We start from the raw sequence: 18,654 nt of genomic DNA, 5'->3' as shown, positions 1-18,654 counted from the left end.
GCCTGTAAGAACCCCTACGCGTGATCTGCTCCTCTCTTTGTCTTGACCCATCATGTTCTTGGTTCCATGTTGTTTGTAGCAACTCTGCCTGGAATGTGGGAGCGGACCTTGACCATTGGAAGTGCAGGGAAGAGCTTCAGCGCCACCGGATGGAAGGTAAGGGAGCTGACATGGAGTGTTCCGATTCTGACACTGACTATGGGCCATTTAGTGCCAGTAAGGACTCGCGTACTGACACAGCCTTACGGGTGGTCCTGTCAATAGGTGTTCAGAGCCCAACAGTGCCTCAGTGCCCCTTAGTGTTAGTAAGGGATCCCAGCCTGGCGTTGCTTCAGTGCCTCTTGGTGTCAGTAAGGGATCCGAGCGTGGCGCTACCTCAGTGCCTCTTAGTGTCAGTAAGGGATCTAAACCTGTCACAGCCTCATTGCTTCTTAGTCTTGGTAAGGGCTCACAGTCTGACACTCTCACAGCGCCCTATAGTGTCAGTAAGAGCCCAGAGCCTGACACTGTCTCACACCCTTTAGAGCTAGTAAGGGCTCGGAGCCTGATACTATGTCATCACCCATAGTGTCAGGAAGGGCTTAGAGCTAACACTACCTCAGTGCTCCATAGTGTCAGGAAGGTTTAGTCTCCTGACACTGCCTCAGCCAGTGCCCAGACACACTTCAGTGCCCTCAGCCAAGACCTCTGGGTAGATCACTAGAGTGGAAGATGCATCCAGGATTTAAGCAGCAGCCATTAGTGATAAAATAAAACAATTTAATGTACATAGAAACCTAAACATGTACACTTAAAGCAGTATATAATAAATCAGACAATGCTGCCTAAATGCTTGTTGAGGGGAGCGTTTATTTTCATGAAAGTGGGGTGGCCACATATTGCACTTTACAGCCAAGTGGCCTTTGGCTGGATAATAGAATGTTGTTAAGTGATATCTCTGTGTTCCTGTTCTGTGTTGGCTTGAGTGTGGGATCCTAATGCAGGTCAGTTACTCCTTGGCTGGCAGAGGAGGCACACACTCAGGTTGCTTGTTCAATAAATATAATGTTTAGCCTACTGTGGGTTCCTATCTTCACCACATAAAGTTGGTGATGAGTTGTGTCCAATTCAGCTTCATGGGACCCAGGAGGTGGTTGAGGATGCTGTTCCAACCCATAAGCTGTAAGTCCAAAATCTTCTTTTTCCCACAAATCAGTGGTTTCAGCACATGTCTATGTGTGAGTCCCTCGAAAGAATTGAAGTGGCCGAGGCTGAAGAAGAAGCATAGTGCTGTGTATGGATACCACAGTTTGTGGCCAGAATTAGTGACTACATGCAAGCTGCGGTTCAACACATCTGGACAGACATTGAAGGCAATTTTTTATACAAGCGATTTACCTGCACACGCATGACACCACACAACCACTTCAAGAACCTACTGCAGCCACGTTTGATTTGCAACAGAGCGTGACCGGGGTCTTAGACTGAGAGTTCCATGCGAGCATGCCATGAACCCAGCAGGTATTGTGAGCACTCCTAGTCAAACCCACAATTAAATCGTGACTCTTTTTCTCCTGTGAGCGAACAAAATACCATAGTCACATGTTATTGTCAAATATACACATCAAGAGCCACAAACTAAAGAGGAAAATTTACCTCCACTTGACCTCCCACGCCCGGCGTCAGGTAGCAGCAGTTTCTGAAGAGGTATGTGGCAATCAGACAGCATATTGTGTATGGGCGATGGTAAAGAAATGCTGTGAAGCATTATAGGCCCAAAGCTGAAATTTACAAACATAAAAGTACTATGGTTAGTAGATTCTGCCTCAGTGTATACCAACACTCTGAAGAATATGTTGCCTGAAATGTGGCCACACATTAGAGTGTTGCCTACAAATATAATCCAGGTGCTTATAAAGGGGAAAATATACATCATAGGATGCATGTCGAAAAGCATTGGGTTTCAAGGTAGACAGATAGAAAGGTAACTTAGGCCCTCATTCCAACCCTGGCGGTCATAGACCGCCAGGGTGGATGTCGACGGAAGCACCGCCAACAGGCTGGCGGTGCTTCATTTGGCATTCCGACCGCGGCGGTACAGCCGCGGTCGCCCAGCCGGGTCCGGCGGTTTCCCGCCGGATTTCCCCCGGCTGGGAGAATCCTCCATGGCGGCACTGCAAGCAGCGCCGCCATGGGGATTCCGACCCCCTTCCCGCCAGCCTGTTTCTGGCGGTTTTTACCGCCAGGAACAGGATGGCGGGAACGGGTGTCGTGGGGCCCCTGGGGGCCCCTGCACTGCCCATGCCACTGGCATGGGCAGTGCAGGGGCCCCCTAACAGGCCCCCAGCATGATTTTCACTGGCTGAAAATCGTGACGGGTGCAACTGCACCCGTCGCACCCCTGCAACACAGCCAGCTCCATTTGGAGCCGGCTTCTGTGTTGCAGGGCCTTTCCCGCTGGCCTGACGGGCGCTCCCTTGGCGGGCGCCCGCCGGCCCAGCGGGAAAGTCTGAATGGCCCCCGCGGTCTTTTGACCGCGGAGCGGCCAAGTGGCAGCGTAAGTTTGGTGCCAAACTTGGAATGACCACCTTAGTGTGGCCAAAAGCAGACCACCAATTTTGGGATGGTTTTCATAAAGTAAATAAATCACAGGGCTCCAATCTAAATTATGGTTGTAGAGGAAATTTCACATCACAAATAATTTAAGAGTGTATTTTGTGAACTGGTAGGTGAATGAAAGGAATGTTTATATATAAGATAGTAGTAAAAACTGATGCCATTCTGATACAGCACAAAGTTAGAGGGGTACCAGTAGTGGTGAGAGATATGAAGTAAAGAAAATGCTGTGTGATATGGTGGAAGAATGTATTATCGAACATATTGAAACATCTAATTGGATTTCTCCAGTAATGATCCCAGAGAAGGCTGATGGTAAAATTTGATTTTGTGTAGACCTGCGGAGTGTGAAGGGGAGTAAATATGTTCTACTTTAAAACCCAATGGTCTTTGGTTGGATGTTGTTAATTAATGTGTTCCTGTTCTTTGTTGGCTTGAATGTGGGATTCTAATGCAGGTCAGTTACTCGCTGGATGGCAGAGGAAGATCACACTTGAGTCACTTGTTTAATAAATCTAATGTTTATCATTCACTGGGTTCCTGTCATCACAACACTACACCTTGTGAACAGAACTATTGCTGGACAGACTCTTTGGTCAGGAATAAATGTAGCCACACCTTGTGGACAGAGCCTAATACAAACACACTGTGTGGTTAGGACTAAAAGTAGGCAGGAGCAGGGGTGACCATGGTCAGAACTAAAGGTGGCAAACCTGAAACTAAGACTTCAAAGAACAACAAAAATGTAATAGACTGAATTCACCACTAGAAGTCAGGAGAGTGTTATACAAATAATGTGAAGCTGTAACACTAGGCCACAAACTTTGTGCTACGGGGAAGTCACCTTTACCTTCACAAACCCATCTATATAATTCAGAACCCTTGCTTCGATATAATGGGTCACTTACAAAAATCATCTTGTTGCTAAGAGGAACACCTTTATCAGCATCTGGCGTGAGACCAGAATGATCACACCTATATATGAACTCATTTAGGCATAGCAGAAAGAAATCAAAAGGAATGTATGCTCTTTGAAGAATTGTTTTTGTTTCTGGCAGCCTGCTGCTGAGAGGCTCCAATACCTCGTTTTCTACTAGCAGCAAAGCCAAGCCTTGTGGTGATAGATAACTTAAGACTACCCACTGGCCAGGAGATAGGCAGGATCCTTTATTCAAATGGTAGAATTAGACATGAGAAGAATAAAATATATGTACATGCCAAAAGTGGCTTTACTTTATTCTATAAATTCAAGAACATTTTCCTCAAACACTTGTTAGTAATCAGAAGGAACAAACATGTCCCAGGTGTTTGAAGAAACCCAAGGCGGACCCAGATGACCCCAAGAACTACCGGCCCATCTCCCTCCTACCGGCCCATCTCCCTCCTACCCTTCCCAGCGAAGGTCATTGAGAAAATCGTGAACAGCCAACTATCCCGCTTCCTGTAAGACAGCAAAGCTCTCGATACCTCCCAATCCCGATTTCGCAAGAACCACAGCACGGAGGCCGCTCTCATTGCTGCCATGGATGACATCAGGATCATGCTCGACGAAGGCGAAACCGCAGCACTCATCCTCCTGGACCTCTCCGCAGCCTTCGACACCGTCTGTCACCACACCCTTCGAACACGCCTCCACAACGCCGGGATCCGCGGCAAGGCCCTCGACTGGATCTCTACATTCCTCTCCTGCAGAACCCAGAGAGTCCGCCTACCGCCTTACCTATCAGAACCCTCCGAGACCATCTGTGGCATCCCCCAGGGATCCTCCCTCAGCCAAGCACTTTTCAACGTTTACATGGCTCCTCTCGCCAATGTAGCACGATCCCACCACATCACCACATCAACATAGTATCCTACGCAGATGACACCCAGCTGATCATCTCCCTCATGAAAGACCGTACAGCCGCAAGAAACAACCTCCACAATGGACTTCACGACATCGCCAACTGGATGGAATCTAGCTACCTCAAGTTAAACACATACAAAAAAGAGATCCTCATCTTTGGCAGCAACCCCTCCGCTTGGAACGACTCCTGGTGGCCTACCTCCCTAGGAGCCACACCCTCACCCACCACTCAAGCATGAAACCTGGGAATCATCTTTGACTCAGCACTCAGCATGACTCAACAGGTCAACGCAGTCTCCTCTTCCTGCTACAACACCCTTCGCATGCTCCACAAGATTTTTAGGTGGATTCCCATTGAAACCAGAAAGACAGTCACCCACGCCCTGGTCAGCAGCCGACTGGACTACGGCAACACACTCTATGCAGGAACCACAGCCAAACTACAAACAAAAATGCAACGTATCCAAAATGCCTCCGCCCGACTCATCCTCGCCGTCCCACGCCACAACCACATCTCTGCCCACCTCAGAGAACTACACTGGCTACCCGTATCGAAGAGGATTACCTTCAAACTCCTCACCCATGCCCACAAAGCCCTCCACAACACAGGTCCGGACTACCTCAACGACAGACTCACCTTCCACACTCCCATCCGCCAGCTCCGCTCCGCCAGCCTCGCCCTCGCCTCCGTTCCCCGCATTTGTCGCACCACCGCCGGAGGAAGTTCCTTCTCTCACCTCCCCGCCACGACCTGGAACTCCCTACCGCTCCACCTACGCCAGACCCAGGACCTCCTGACTTTCAGGAAACGCCTCAAGACATGGCTATTCGACCAGTAGCTCCCCCCCCCCCCCCCCCCCCCCCCCCCCCCAGCGCCTTGAGACCCTGACGGGTGAGTAGAGTGCTTGATAAATTACTTGATTGATTGATTGATTGAGGTGTATTTAAGGATTCTTCCACTTTTGCTTCCAGAAGGGCTAACAATGTATGGCTAATATTAACTAAGGCTTGGGCCATTTCCCACATATTCTCAGCAAATGTTGGTAACCAAAAAAAAGATGTTATGGTGACCATGATGGATAGGTCACAAAAGGTGATAACTTTTTCACTCGTACACCAGAAACCCCTTCCCATTACATAATCCTTAGCTTGTAATATGGATTACATTGTTTACACAATCCATTGCCCTTATTGCATGTTTTATGTGCAACAAATTTCCAGACCCACCAAACAGATAAGAACTGTGCCCCATTGAAAAATGTCTATATGCGATGTCAACTCGCCAGTGATGCAACATTTTGTCCTAGCACGCCATTATATTACACAAATTAAAGTTCAGATTGTTGAACGTTTTGTAGGAACTACAAGAGATGAGGAGAGAAGAACATTTCTACACCATAGAGAATGTTGATGTATCAACCATTCAAATTTGTTAGTACCTTAGAGCGTAAATGAGCATATGGATTATGTAAATTGTATTCAAACAGAGAAATATTCAGAAACATTGCTGCAGCTCGAAAGATAATTAACTTAAAATATGCAAAATGAACTTTGGGACTCAAAATGTGGAGAAGATGTTAGAGCAGCTCTTAGAGATGACATGTTGAATTGAGAAGAAGATGGCCACCCTGGAGCAGCTGCTTAAAGTGATGTAGGGCAGTGCCACCAATTTGGAGTGCTGTGTGCACAGCTGGGCTGCTGGGGACATATAAGCTGGAGAATTGCTTTGCGATTCAAGGAATATCAGTATTCTGCCATCGCCATCTAGAAATGAAAGCAGATTACCTAGAAAACAAAGTGAACTCCAGTTGGGTTAGGGTTTGGAGTTTACCTTCATTGATCGATCCTTAAGACCTGCATTCACTGCGATGGAGTAATTTTCCCACTCATTTACGTAAAATATCTAATCACCTCTGGTTTAGGAAACAATTGAAGACTTGACTAGTTTCACCTAGGTCTGGTTTTGTTGTATGATGGTACAGTAGAAGCAGGTAAGCGCTGGGAAGCCCTACCAGGGGCAACCATGCGTGGTGGAAATTATTACAAGATAACATTCAGAGTTACTACAGTTTCTTGAAAGAGTGGTGTTTGATGGTACAGTGGAGGGGCCTATGTCTGTTGTGGAGGTGAAGCACATACCCACCTGCCCAGAACAGCTACTTGTAGTACAGAGGTGGCACCAGGTGATGAACGCAACTGGGGCCAAAGACAGTCCTACCCGGCTTCCCACCCTGAAGCTCAAACAGGATCTCCATGTGACAAACCAAGAGAAAGTGTCTCTGGTCTGGACCATCATTATGGTCTCTGCAAGGGTTTGAGCCTTAGAAGTAAGAAACACGTTTCCTTTCTCGCAGCCTGAGGGGGCAAGGGATTCTTGCATCCAAAGAATAGGAAACACAGTGCAGGGTGAAGACTGCCATCCGCCTTCGACCTCCAGTATCTGGTGTGTAGACTGAATACAACATGCAGTCTTCGTGAAGGCCTGTGATGGGAGTGAGATGCCATGGTGCCGTGTGTGTAGTGTTGTGAGATCCCCAGTATCACACCCGGAAGACTTCCTGAGACCCAAAGGAAATGATAACCTAGAGCTGATAATAGGATATCTGGGAGGAATTTCTCACCCCTCCCTCCAACTGATATGATAGGGGTGCTTAGAGTCAGACAAACACACCTGCAAGAGAACCTCTTGTTTCCAGAGGTGATATAGTGAATCAGTGTCCCAAGGTCAATGCACACACACGCATTGGCATTTTATAATGATTTTATAATGCCACAGAATGTTTTAGGTGCTATTGTTTTTACAAATCACATGAGTAGGAATTATCAGACAATGAACAAGCCAGTGATTACAAATAAGGTGAGTGAAAACTAAATGCACCCCAACATGATTCATCGCACACCCCTAACCTAAGCCTAACCTAGTTTAAAGTCCCCAAAAGCTTAGAGTGTTACATATTAGCTAATTGCCTTTGCCATGGAATGTTAACCTCCTGTGTACCCGTAAGCCGGACGACCTCAGGCCAGATCCCCAAGTGACAGCATCTCTGCACAGCAGTTCCACAGCATCTCCACAGCATCTCCACAGTATCTCTCCACACCATTCCTCCACAGCAGTTCTATAACAGCTCAACAGCATCTCCACAGCAGCTCCACAGTATCTCTCCACACCATTCCTCCACAGCAGTTCTATAACAGCTCAACAGCATCTCCACAGCAGTTCCACAGTATCTCTCCACAGCATCTCTCCACAGCAGCTGAACAGCATCTCCACAGCAGCTCCAAAGTATCTCTCCACAGCATCTCTCCACAGCAGCTGAACAGCATCTCCACAGCAGCTCCAAAACTTCTCCACAGCAGCTCAGCAGCATCTCCACAGCAGTTCCACAGTATCTCTCCACACCATTCCTCCACAGCAGCTGAACAGCTCAACAGCATCTCCACAGCAGTTCCACAGTATCTCTCCACACCATTCCTCCACAGCAGCTGAACAGCTCAACAGCATCTCCACAGCAGCTCCACAGTATCTCTCCACAGCATCTCTCCACAGCATCTCTCCACAGCAGCTGAACAGTATCTCCACAGCAGCTCCAAAACTCTCCACAGCAGCTCAGCAGCATCTCCACAGCAGCTCACAGCATCTTTCCACAGCAGCTCACAGCATCTCTCCACAGCGGCTCCACAGCAGCTCTCCACAGCAGCTCTCCACAGCAGCTCACAGCATCTCTCCACAGTGGCTCCACAGCAGCTCTCCACAGCGGCTGCACAGCTGCACCACAGCAGCTCCACAGCATCTCATCGTTCTGCTGCACCCTCCCCAGTTGCCAGGATCATTTGTACTTTTTCTTCTTTAAGGAGCTCATGGAACAAGAGGGGGCAGTGCCCTGAGATTGTGCATTTCCCACCACTGGACTAGAATTAATGCCCCTGCTAGTTTCTTAGGAAGCTTGTGGAAGCTGCAGCTCAGTTACCTTCTGAATTCTCTAAGATCCAACCAGGTCAGCCGCAAGCAGATTACAGCCAAAGCAAACATTGCAGAGAATGAAAAACCTGCCTTTCTAATGCAACAAGGGCAAGAAAAAGATGTGACATTTTAGCTTATCCAAGCACTGACGCTAAAAAGTCCAGCTTCAGAAAAACTGGAGTGAGCGAAGTTTGCGAAAAAGATGTGTCCTCGAGCGTTGGGATGCAAGGAGGATCTTAACTGAGCCCTATATACAGAGTCCAAGTAGTGCCCTCACCCTTCATGCCATCGAAGGGACCATCCCCCATGTTGATGTGTTTGTAATTCCTACATTTACAATGGTACTTCCTGAAAGTCTTGTCTAGTGGAGGGCCTGTCATTAGCCGCCACAGATAGGACATCCTTGCGTAGCCCACTTAACTCCTTTCCGACATTCAACAAAATCTGTCCACAAGCAGTATGGACAATACCTGAAGGTAAGAGCATGTGTCCTTCAATTCAGTCCAGAAGTAAGAAACAAACTTGTGCCTTTTAATAAGGCTCACTGCTGTATCCTTGTGAGATGGCCCTCAAGCAGTGGTTCCTGGGATTGGATGGTGGCCACCGCCCTCTGTTCCTCTGGGAAGCATAGAAACCCTTGCCTGTGGCTTCTAATGGCAACAAGAGGAGACAAAGTGTGAGCGGTGGACGTAGTCTCATCGCATGTCACACAACGCAGTAATGCAGGAGGTGAGTCACAATCGCCGTACTCATTCTTGCAAGGACTCTGCTGATGGCTGCGACAGATTGTTTTATGGCGAGGAATGACCCTCTGTAATACATGTACCTTTATTAAACATTTAAAACTGTAGTCACCCATGACAACAGTGTTCCATTTCCTTCAAACGCTCGCCATCTACAGACCAGTCTTCCTGCTACGAAGGTGTTAATGGAAATCATCAACAGACACCTCACCAAATATCTCAGTGAAAGGAAAGGACTCACCTCAGACACCCGCGATCTCATCTGCAGAGTTCCGCAAGAATCCTCCCTGACCCCAACCCTCTTCAACACATACTTAATCCTTCCAGCCAGCATCACCTGCTCTCACAAAATCAACGTCCTCTCCCACACCAATGACACATAACTCATTCTCTACCTCAAAGACAAGGCGCCCAGTACCCGGATCGAGTTCAATGCCTGCATGACTGAAATCGCCCACTAGATAAATACCCACTGTCTAAAGCTGAACACGGACAAAACCAAAATCGTGATCCTCGGGAAGAGCACATCAGCATGGAACCTGGTGGCCAACAGAGCTAGGAGTGACACCCAGACCAAGAACCTTGTATCGTCATCAACAGCAAACTCGACATGACTGCCCTAGTCAATCCCGTCACTGCCTCATGCTTCCATTCCCTGACGATGCTGAGGAATATTTACAAATGACTCGCACTCAGCACCTGGAAAACCGTCAAGCACGCCCTGGTCACAATCAAGCTGGACCTCAATGCTAATTCAACAAAAAACTCACCAGAAGGCTGCAGACCATTGAGAACTCAGTAGCCAGAATCACTCCGCCTCCTACACCGTACTCACATCACACCATGCCGGAAGGAGCTCCACTGGCCCCCTATTCCCAAATGAGCACAGTTCAGTCTCTCACCCATACTGATAGGGCACTACATAGCCCTGGCCCAGCATACCTCAACAGTCACATCTGCTCTCACAGACCTTCGAGGCACCTCCGCTCACCCGGACTCATACTTGCATAAATCTCACACATACAGAAAACCAGATCTGGCTGTCGAGTCGTCTCCTACAGCACTCCTAAAGCATGGAATAACCTACCGCTACACATAAGAGCCTCCACTCACTTCTTGAATTTCACAAGAAGCTGAAGCTCTGCCTTTTTAAGGGGTCCTACTAGACCATAGGTGTGCCTAGACTCACACCTGATGAGTGCAGGATATCCTCCCGGGTGATAGTGCACTCTACAAATCTGCATAACATAAAATTATAAACTCTCCTACATTGATAAGTCAATTTCCTTTGTGGTGAGGGAGAAAATGGATTAAGAAATGAATAAATCTTGCATTTGTTTTAGAAAAAGAAAACTGCCGAAAGTGTGAGTGCGTCAGATAGTTTGTCCAATGAATCAGTAGTTTTCTTAGCCATCCAGTGCTTTTCTTTCTGGTTCTGAGGATACCTTCATAGGCTAGAGACTGATTCAGCTTATAATATTGTCTTCTGGTCCCGTTAGGTATCTATGGCCCGATGTATCTATTGACAGTATGTACCACCAATATGAAAGTCCACCGCCCCGATTTAAATGCGGAGTAGGGGGCCTCAGTTTGACCACAACACGACTATTCTATCTCTGCCATGGCCACAATTCGCCGACAACACTAGGAAGTAAGGTCCATCAGAAAAATGGCTACATGTCCGCCCATGACTTAGTAAGTTTTTACTGTTTCTTACTGACAAATAAAGCCTGGCGGTACAGAACAGTGAAATCATTATAAAGCTCCCTCTGCCTTGGGAGAAGACTCCCATGGTGAAGGGGAATATTATATTTTTTCTTTTCTAGAAGAAAATCCTGTTTTGGGATTTTCATTTTGAAAAGAAAAAAGACTGTTTGCTTCAGGGCTGCGTCGGTTGTTGCAGGGCTGCGTCCTTCCGACGCAGCCCTGTAGCAAACAGTAAAATGCATCGACTGGGACCGCTGTGACTGAGGGCTGAGCTCATGACACTAGTCTTTTGCCACCTATGTCTACATTTGGCTGATTGCCTTGTTGACTGATAACTGGGAGAATGTTTTGTTACTCATCTGTCCCTGTTTTTCCTCAGGTTGGCTGGGTGATGGGTCCTGATCAACTCCTCACACACCTCAGAACTGTCCATCAGAATTCGGTATATCACTGTCCTACGGCAGCACAGGTAAGCTTCAGCAACTCTTCTATAATGTCTGAGGGATAAGTCTTATAAGGGGGACCCTTGGAGTGTTTCTGATGACTGATTGAGGTACCATAAGAGAACCTTCTGGCAAAGGTAGAAGTGAGGGAGGAGCTCCCAAGAGACCCCTCCTGGGCACCTGTGACCCCTCCAGAGCAGCGTGGAGAAGATAGAGGATATTAGGAAGACCCTCCATCATACCCGGGGGGGGGAGGATATTAGGAGCTGATGGAGGATGTTACGAGGTGATGGAGGATGTTACGAGGAGTTGATGGAGAATGTTACGAGGAGTTGATGGAGGATATTATGAGGACGTGATGGAGGATATTACGAGGAGGTAATGTAGAATATAAGGAGGTGATGGAGGATATTAGGAGGTGATGGAGGATATTAGGAGGTGATGGAGGATATTACGAGGAAGTGATGGAGGCTATTACGAGTACGTGATGGAGGATATTAGGAGGTGATGGAGGATATTAGGAGGAGGTGATGGAGGATATTAGGAGGAGGTGATGGAGGATATTACGAGGAGGTAATGGAGGATATTAGGAGGTGATGGAGGAAATTCCGAGGAGGTGATGGAGGATATTATGAGGAGGTGATGGAGGTTATTACGAGGAGGTGATTGAGGTTATTACGAGGAGGTAATGGAGGATATTATGAGGAGTTAACGGAGGATATTAGGAGGTGATGGAGGATATTAGTAGGTGATGGGGGATATTAGGAAGACCCTCCATCATACCTGGAGGTGATGGAGGCTATTAGGAGATGATGGGGGATATTAGGAAGACCCTCCATCATATCTGGAGGTGGTGGAGGATATTAGGAGGTGATGGAGGATATTACGAGGAGGTGATAGGGCATATTAGGGAGACCCTTCATCATGCCTGGAGGTGATGGAGGATATTACGAGGAGATGATGGAGTATATTCGGAGGTGATGGAGGATATTACGAGGAGGTGATGGAGGATACTAGGAGGTGATGGGGATATTCGGGAGACCCTTCATCATGCCTGGAGGTGATGGAGGATATTAGGCGGTGGTGGGGGATGTTAAAAAGACCCTCCATCTTTCTGATGATGGAGGATATTACGAGGAGGTGATGGAGGATTTTTCAAATCAGTGGTGGAGGATACTACGAGGTGATGGGGGATATTCGGGAGACCCTTCATCATGCCTGGAGGTGATGGAGGATATAAGAAGATGGTGGGGGATGTTAGAAAGACCCTCCATCTTTCTGATGATGGAGGATATTACGAGGAGGTGGTGGAGGATATTAGGAGGTGGTTATGGATATCAGGGAGACCCTTCATCATGTTTGGAGTTGATGGTGGATATTAGGAGGTGGTGGGGGATGTTAGAAAGACCCTCTATCTTTCAGATGATGGAGGATATTACGAGGAGGTGGTGGAGGATATTAGGAGGTGATGGAGGATATTACGAGGAGGTGATGGAGGATATTAGGAGGTGATGGGGGATAATCGGGAGACCCTTCGTGATGGAGGATATTAGGAGGTGGTGGGGGATGTTAGAAAGACCCTCCATCTTTCTGATGATGGAGGATATTACGAGGAGGTGGTGGAGGATATTAGGAGGTGAGGGAGGATATTACGAGGAGGTGATGGAGGATATTAGGAGGTGATGGAGGATATTACGGGAAGGTGATGGAGGATATTAGGAGGTGAGGGAGGATATTCCGAGGCGGTGGTGGATATTAGGGAGACCCTTCATCATGTCTGGAGTTGGTGGAGGATATTAGGAGTTAGTGGGGGATGTTAGAAAGACCCTCCATCTTTCTGATGATGGAAGATATTACGAGGAGGTGATGGAGGATATTACGAGGCGGTGGTGGATATTCGGGAGACCCTTCATCATGCCTGGAGGTGATGGAGGATATTAGGAGGTGGTGGAGGATGTTAGAAAGACCCTCCATCTTTCTGATGATGGAGGATATTATGAGGAGGTGATGGAGGATATTAGGAGGTGATGGAGGATATTACGAGGAGGTGGTGGAGGATACTAGGAGGGGATGGAGGATATAAGAAAATGGTGGTGGATGTTAGAAAGACCCTCCATCTTTCTGATGATGGAGGATATTACGAGGAGGTGATGGAGGATATTACTAGGTGGTTATGGATATCAGGGAGACCCTTCATCATGTTTGGAGTTGATGGAGGATATTAGGAGGTGGTGGGGGATGTTAGAAAGACCCTCCATCTTTCAGATGATGGAGGATATTACGAGGAGGTGGTGGAGGATATTAGGAGGTGATGGAGGATATTACGAGGAGGTGATGGAGGATATTAGGAGGTGATGGGGGATATTCGGGAGACCCTTCGTGATGGAGGATATTAGGAGGTGGTGGGGGATGTTAGAAAGACCCTCCATCTTTCTGATGATGGAGGATATTACGAGGAGGTGGTGGAGGATATTAGGAGGTGAGGGAGGATATTACGAGGAGGTGATGGAGGATATTAGGAGGTGATGGAGGATATTACGGGGAGGTGATGGAGGATATTAGGAGGTGAGGGAGGATATTCCGAGGCGGTGGTGGATATTAGGAAGACCCTTCATCATGTCTGGAGTTGGTGGAGGATATTAGGAGTTAGTGGGGGATGTTAGAAAGACCCTCCATCTTTCTGATGATGGAAGATATTACGAGGAGGTGAGGGAGGATATTACGAGGCGGTGGTGGATATTCGGGAGACCCTTCATCATGCCTGGAGGTGATGGAGGATATTAGGAGGTGGTCGGGGATGTTAGAAAGACCCTCCATCTTTCTGATGATGGAGGATATTATGAGGAGGTGATGGAGGCTATTAGGAGGTGATGGAGGATATTACGAGGAGGTGGTGGAGGATACTAGGAGAGGATGGAGGATATAAGAAAATGGTGGGGGATGTTAGAAAGACCCTCCATCTTTCTGATGATGGAGGATATTACGAGGAGGTGATGGAGGATATTACGAGGAGGTGATGGAGGATATTACGAGGTGGTTATAGATATCCGGGAGACCCTTCATCATGATTGGAGTTGATGGAGGATATAAGAAGATGGTGGGGGATGTTAGAAAGACCCTCCATCTTTCTGATGATGGAGGATATTACGAGGAGGTGGTGGAGGATATTAGGAGGTGGTTATGGATATCAGGGAGACCCTTCATCATGTTTGGAGTTGATGGTGGATATTAGGAGGTGGTGGGGGATGTTAGAAAGACCCTCTATCTTTCAGATGATGGAGGATATTACGAGGAGGTGGTGGAGGATATTAGGAGGTGATGGAGGATATTACGAGGAGGTGATGGAGGATATTAGGAGGTGATGGGGGATATTCGGGAGACCCTTCGTGATGGAGGATATTAGGAGGTGGTGGGGGATGTTAGAAAGACCCTCCATCTTTCTGATGATGGAGGATATTACGAGGAGGTGGTGGAGGATATTAGGAGGTGAGGGAGGATATTACGAGGAGGTGATGGAGGATATTAGGAGGTGATGGAGGATATTACGGGAAGGTGATGGAGGATATTAGGAGGTGAGGGAGGATATTCCGAGGCGGTGGTGGATATTAGGGAGACCCTTCATCATGTCTGGAGTTGGTGGAGGATATTAGGAGTTAGTGGGGGATGTTAGAAAGTCCCTCCATCTTTCTGATGATGGAAGATATTACGAGGAGGTGATGGAGGATATTACGAGGCGGTGGTGGATATTCGGGAGACCCTTCATCATGCCTGGAGGTGATGGAGGATATTAGGAGGTGGTGGAGGATGTTAGAAAGACCCTCCATCTTTCTGATGATGGAGGATATTATGAGGAGGTGATGGAGGATATTAGGAGGTGATGGAGGATATTACGAGGAGGTGGTGGAGGATACTAGGAGGGGATGGAGGATATAAGAAAATGGTGGTGGATGTTAGAAAGACCCTCCATCTTTCTGATGATGGAGGATATTACGAGGAGGTGATGGAGGATATTACTAGGTGGTTATGGATATCAGGGAGACCCTTCATCATGTTTGGAGTTGATGGAGGATATTAGGAGGTGGTGGGGGATGTTAGAAAGACCCTCCATCTTTCAGATGATGGAGGATATTACGAGGAGGTGGTGGAGGATATTAGGAGGTGATGGAGGATATTACGAGGAGGTGATGGAGGATATTAGGAGGTGATGGGGGATATTCGGGAGACCCTTCGTGATGGAGGATATTAGGAGGTGGTGGGGGATGTTAGAAAGACCCTCCATCTTTCTGATGATGGAGGATATTACGAGGAGGTGGTGGAGGATATTAGGAGGTGAGGGAGGATATTACGAGGAGGTGATGGAGGATATTAGGAGGTGATGGAGGATATTACGGGGAGGTGATGGAGGATATTAGGAGGTGAGGGAGGATATTCCGAGGCGGTGGTGGATATTAGGAAGACCCTTCATCATGTCTGGAGTTGGTGGAGGATATTAGGAGTTAGTGGGGGATGTTAGAAAGACCCTCCATCTTTCTGATGATGGAAGATATTACGAGGAGGTGAGGGAGGATATTACGAGGCGGTGGTGGATATTCGGGAGACCCTTCATCATGCCTGGAGGTGATGGAGGATATTAGGAGGTGGTCGGGGATGTTAGAAAGACCCTCCATCTTTCTGATGATGGAGGATATTATGAGGAGGTGATGGAGGCTATTAGGAGGTGATGGAGGATATTACGAGGAGGTGGTGGAGGATACTAGGAGAGGATGGAGGATATAAGAAAATGGTGGGGGATGTTAGAAAGACCCTCCATCTTTCTGATGATGGAGGATATTACGAGGAGGTGATGGAGGATATTACGAGGAGGTGATGGAGGATATTACGAGGTGGTTATAGATATCCGGGAGACCCTTCATCATGATTGGAGTTGATGGAGGATATTAGGAGGTGAGGGAGGATATTCCGAGGCGGTGGTGGATATTAGGGAGACCCTTCATCATGTCTGGAGTTGGTGGAGGATATTAGGAGTTAGTGGGGGATGTTAGAAAGACCCTCCATCTTTCTGATGATGGAAGATATTACGAGGAGGTGATGGAGGATATTACGAGGCGGTGGTGGATATTCGGGAGACCCTTCATCATGCCTGGAGGTGATGGAGGATATTAGGAGGTGGTGGAGGATGTTAGAAAGACCCTCCATCTTTCTGATGATGGAGGATATTATGAGGAGGTGATGGAGGATATTATGAGGAGGTGGTGGAGGATATTATGAGGAGGTGGTGGAGGATATTATGAGGAGGTGGTGGAGGATACTAGGAGGGGATGGAGGATACTAGGAGGGGATGGAGGATACTAGGAGGGGATGGAGGATACTAGGAGGTGATGGAGGATACTAGGAGGTGATCGTGGATATTAGGAAGTGATGGCGGATATTTCGATGGGGGGATGGAGGATATTACAAGGAGGTGGTGGAGGATATTAGAAGGTGATGGAGGATATTACGAGGAGGTGATGGAGGATATTAGGAGGTGATGGAGGATATTCGGAGGTGGCAGGGGATGTTAGAAAGACCCTTCATCTTTCTGATGATGGAGGATATTACGAGGAGGTGATGGAGGATATTAGGAGGTGAGGGAGGATCTTACGAGGCGGTGGTGGATATTAGGGAAACCCTTCATCGTGTCTGGAGTTGATGGAGGATATTAAGAAGGCCTCCGGAGCACCTGTGGGTGATGGAAGATACAGTGTAGACCCTTCCAGCATACCGGGGATGGATGAAGGCTATCAGGGAAATCCATCTGAAGCACCAGGAGGTGATGGGGCACAGTAGAGACTTCTCCAGAGAAACCTGGGTGCGGTAGATATTAGAGAGACCATGCCATCATACCTGGGGGACCGAGGAGTTATGGAAACCCATCTGAAGCACCAGGAGGTGATGGGGCACAGTAGAGACTCCTCCAGAGAAACCTGGGGGTGGTAGATATTAGGGAGACCATGCCATCATACCTGGGGGGACAGAGGAGTTATCGAAACCCATCTGAAGCAGTAGGAGGTGATGGGGCACAGTAGAGACTCCTCCAGAGAAACCTGGGGGTGGTAGATATTAGGGAGACCATGCCATCATACCTGGGGGGACAGAGGAGTTATGGAAACCCATCTGAAGCACCAGGAGGTGATGGGGCACAGTAGAGACTCCTCGAGAGAAACCTAGGGGCGGTAGATATTAGGGAGACCATGCCATCATACCTGGGGGACGGAGGAGTTATGGAAACCCATCTGAAGCGCCAGGAGGTGATGGGGCACAGTAGAGACTCCTCCAGAGAAACCTGGGGGTGGTCGATATTAGGGAGACCATGCCATCACACCTGGGGTACCGAGGAGTTATGGAAGCCCTTCTGGAGCACCTGGAGGCGATGGTCCACAGAGTGGAGATGCTTCCAAAGCCTGGGCGATGGGAGGCCTATGAGTTGGAGTTTCCTACGGCCTCCTAGAAGCAGGGGGAGGGCAAGCTGTAAGGCATCTGACCTGCGGCATCTAAGTGACAGGAGACGCCCAGGGCTTAGATCATATAGGGGCTGCAGCTGGCCCACCACCTCCCTACATATGAGCTGCTCGTGGAGTGGCTTTGGTACCAGGCATTTCCTCACGTAATGTGGGTGGATTTCACAAACACTACATTGACCTCACCATATGTTCCTTTATTAAGCGACATTCAACAGTAACGCCACCCCACTGCTCCTGTTTTTGAGCTTTCTTCCCACTTTTGATTCATGCTTGTACCACCATCAGGCTGCACTCGGGCACTCAGTTTTCAGCACGGGCTTTTCTTTTTCACAAATCATTTTAGAGGTACCTTCGCACTCAAGGGATTTTCGGAGCTGTAGACCAGGCTCCTCGATATTTGTGCACAAGACCTGACCACGGCACGCGGCTTTGTGTAGTGTATCTCGCAGGGCAGGTAATACTCGGACCTAAAGGAGGTTTACTCACTTCAGTCCCCTGGTGCTGCTGGGAACGTCAGTAGGTGGATCCGTTTGCTTTGGACACAACCACAAGTTGCATCCTGGATTGGCAGGAATCCCGTCTGCCTAAGGAGTGCCATCCTGTTGGATTAGAAGCCTTGTCAGCACCTTTTCCTCCTGTCCCAAGAGCCTTCCCCAAAATTAGAGCTTGGGATACTGTCTGATACTGGTCTCTGCTGATTGGTTCAAATGTTTGTGGCTAACAAACATGGTGGGAGTCTTTCTCCTGTGCCAGCACAGGGGCTCTGTAAATCTCACAGACTACCCTGCTGGACCCAATGAAAGTGCTTGTTCATCTGGACAATCTGGATATTACTCGGACTGGCAGGAAGAACGCTGAT

The 18,654-nt window shown here is 48.1% G+C and overlaps 1 protein-coding gene across 1 annotated transcript in view; it reads left to right on the top strand.

Moving 5' to 3' along the window:
• The window catches only part of LOC138299020 (uncharacterized), a 335,289-nt gene that overhangs the window by 101,256 nt on the left and 215,379 nt on the right, over positions 1–18,654 (top strand). The window contains exons 10-11 of the mRNA XM_069236923.1: positions 80–156; positions 11,232–11,321. Of these exons, the coding sequence (XP_069093024.1) occupies positions 80–156; positions 11,232–11,321 (167 nt within the window). The remainder of the gene's footprint in view (positions 1–79; positions 157–11,231; positions 11,322–18,654) is intronic.

Source organism: Pleurodeles waltl, chromosome 6 (assembly GCF_031143425.1).
Source record: "Pleurodeles waltl isolate 20211129_DDA chromosome 6, aPleWal1.hap1.20221129, whole genome shotgun sequence".
Taxonomy (NCBI): domain Eukaryota; kingdom Metazoa; phylum Chordata; class Amphibia; order Caudata; family Salamandridae; genus Pleurodeles; species Pleurodeles waltl.
Note: the sequence above shows the minus strand (reverse complement) of the source record. Positions and strands in the feature narration are given on the sequence as shown.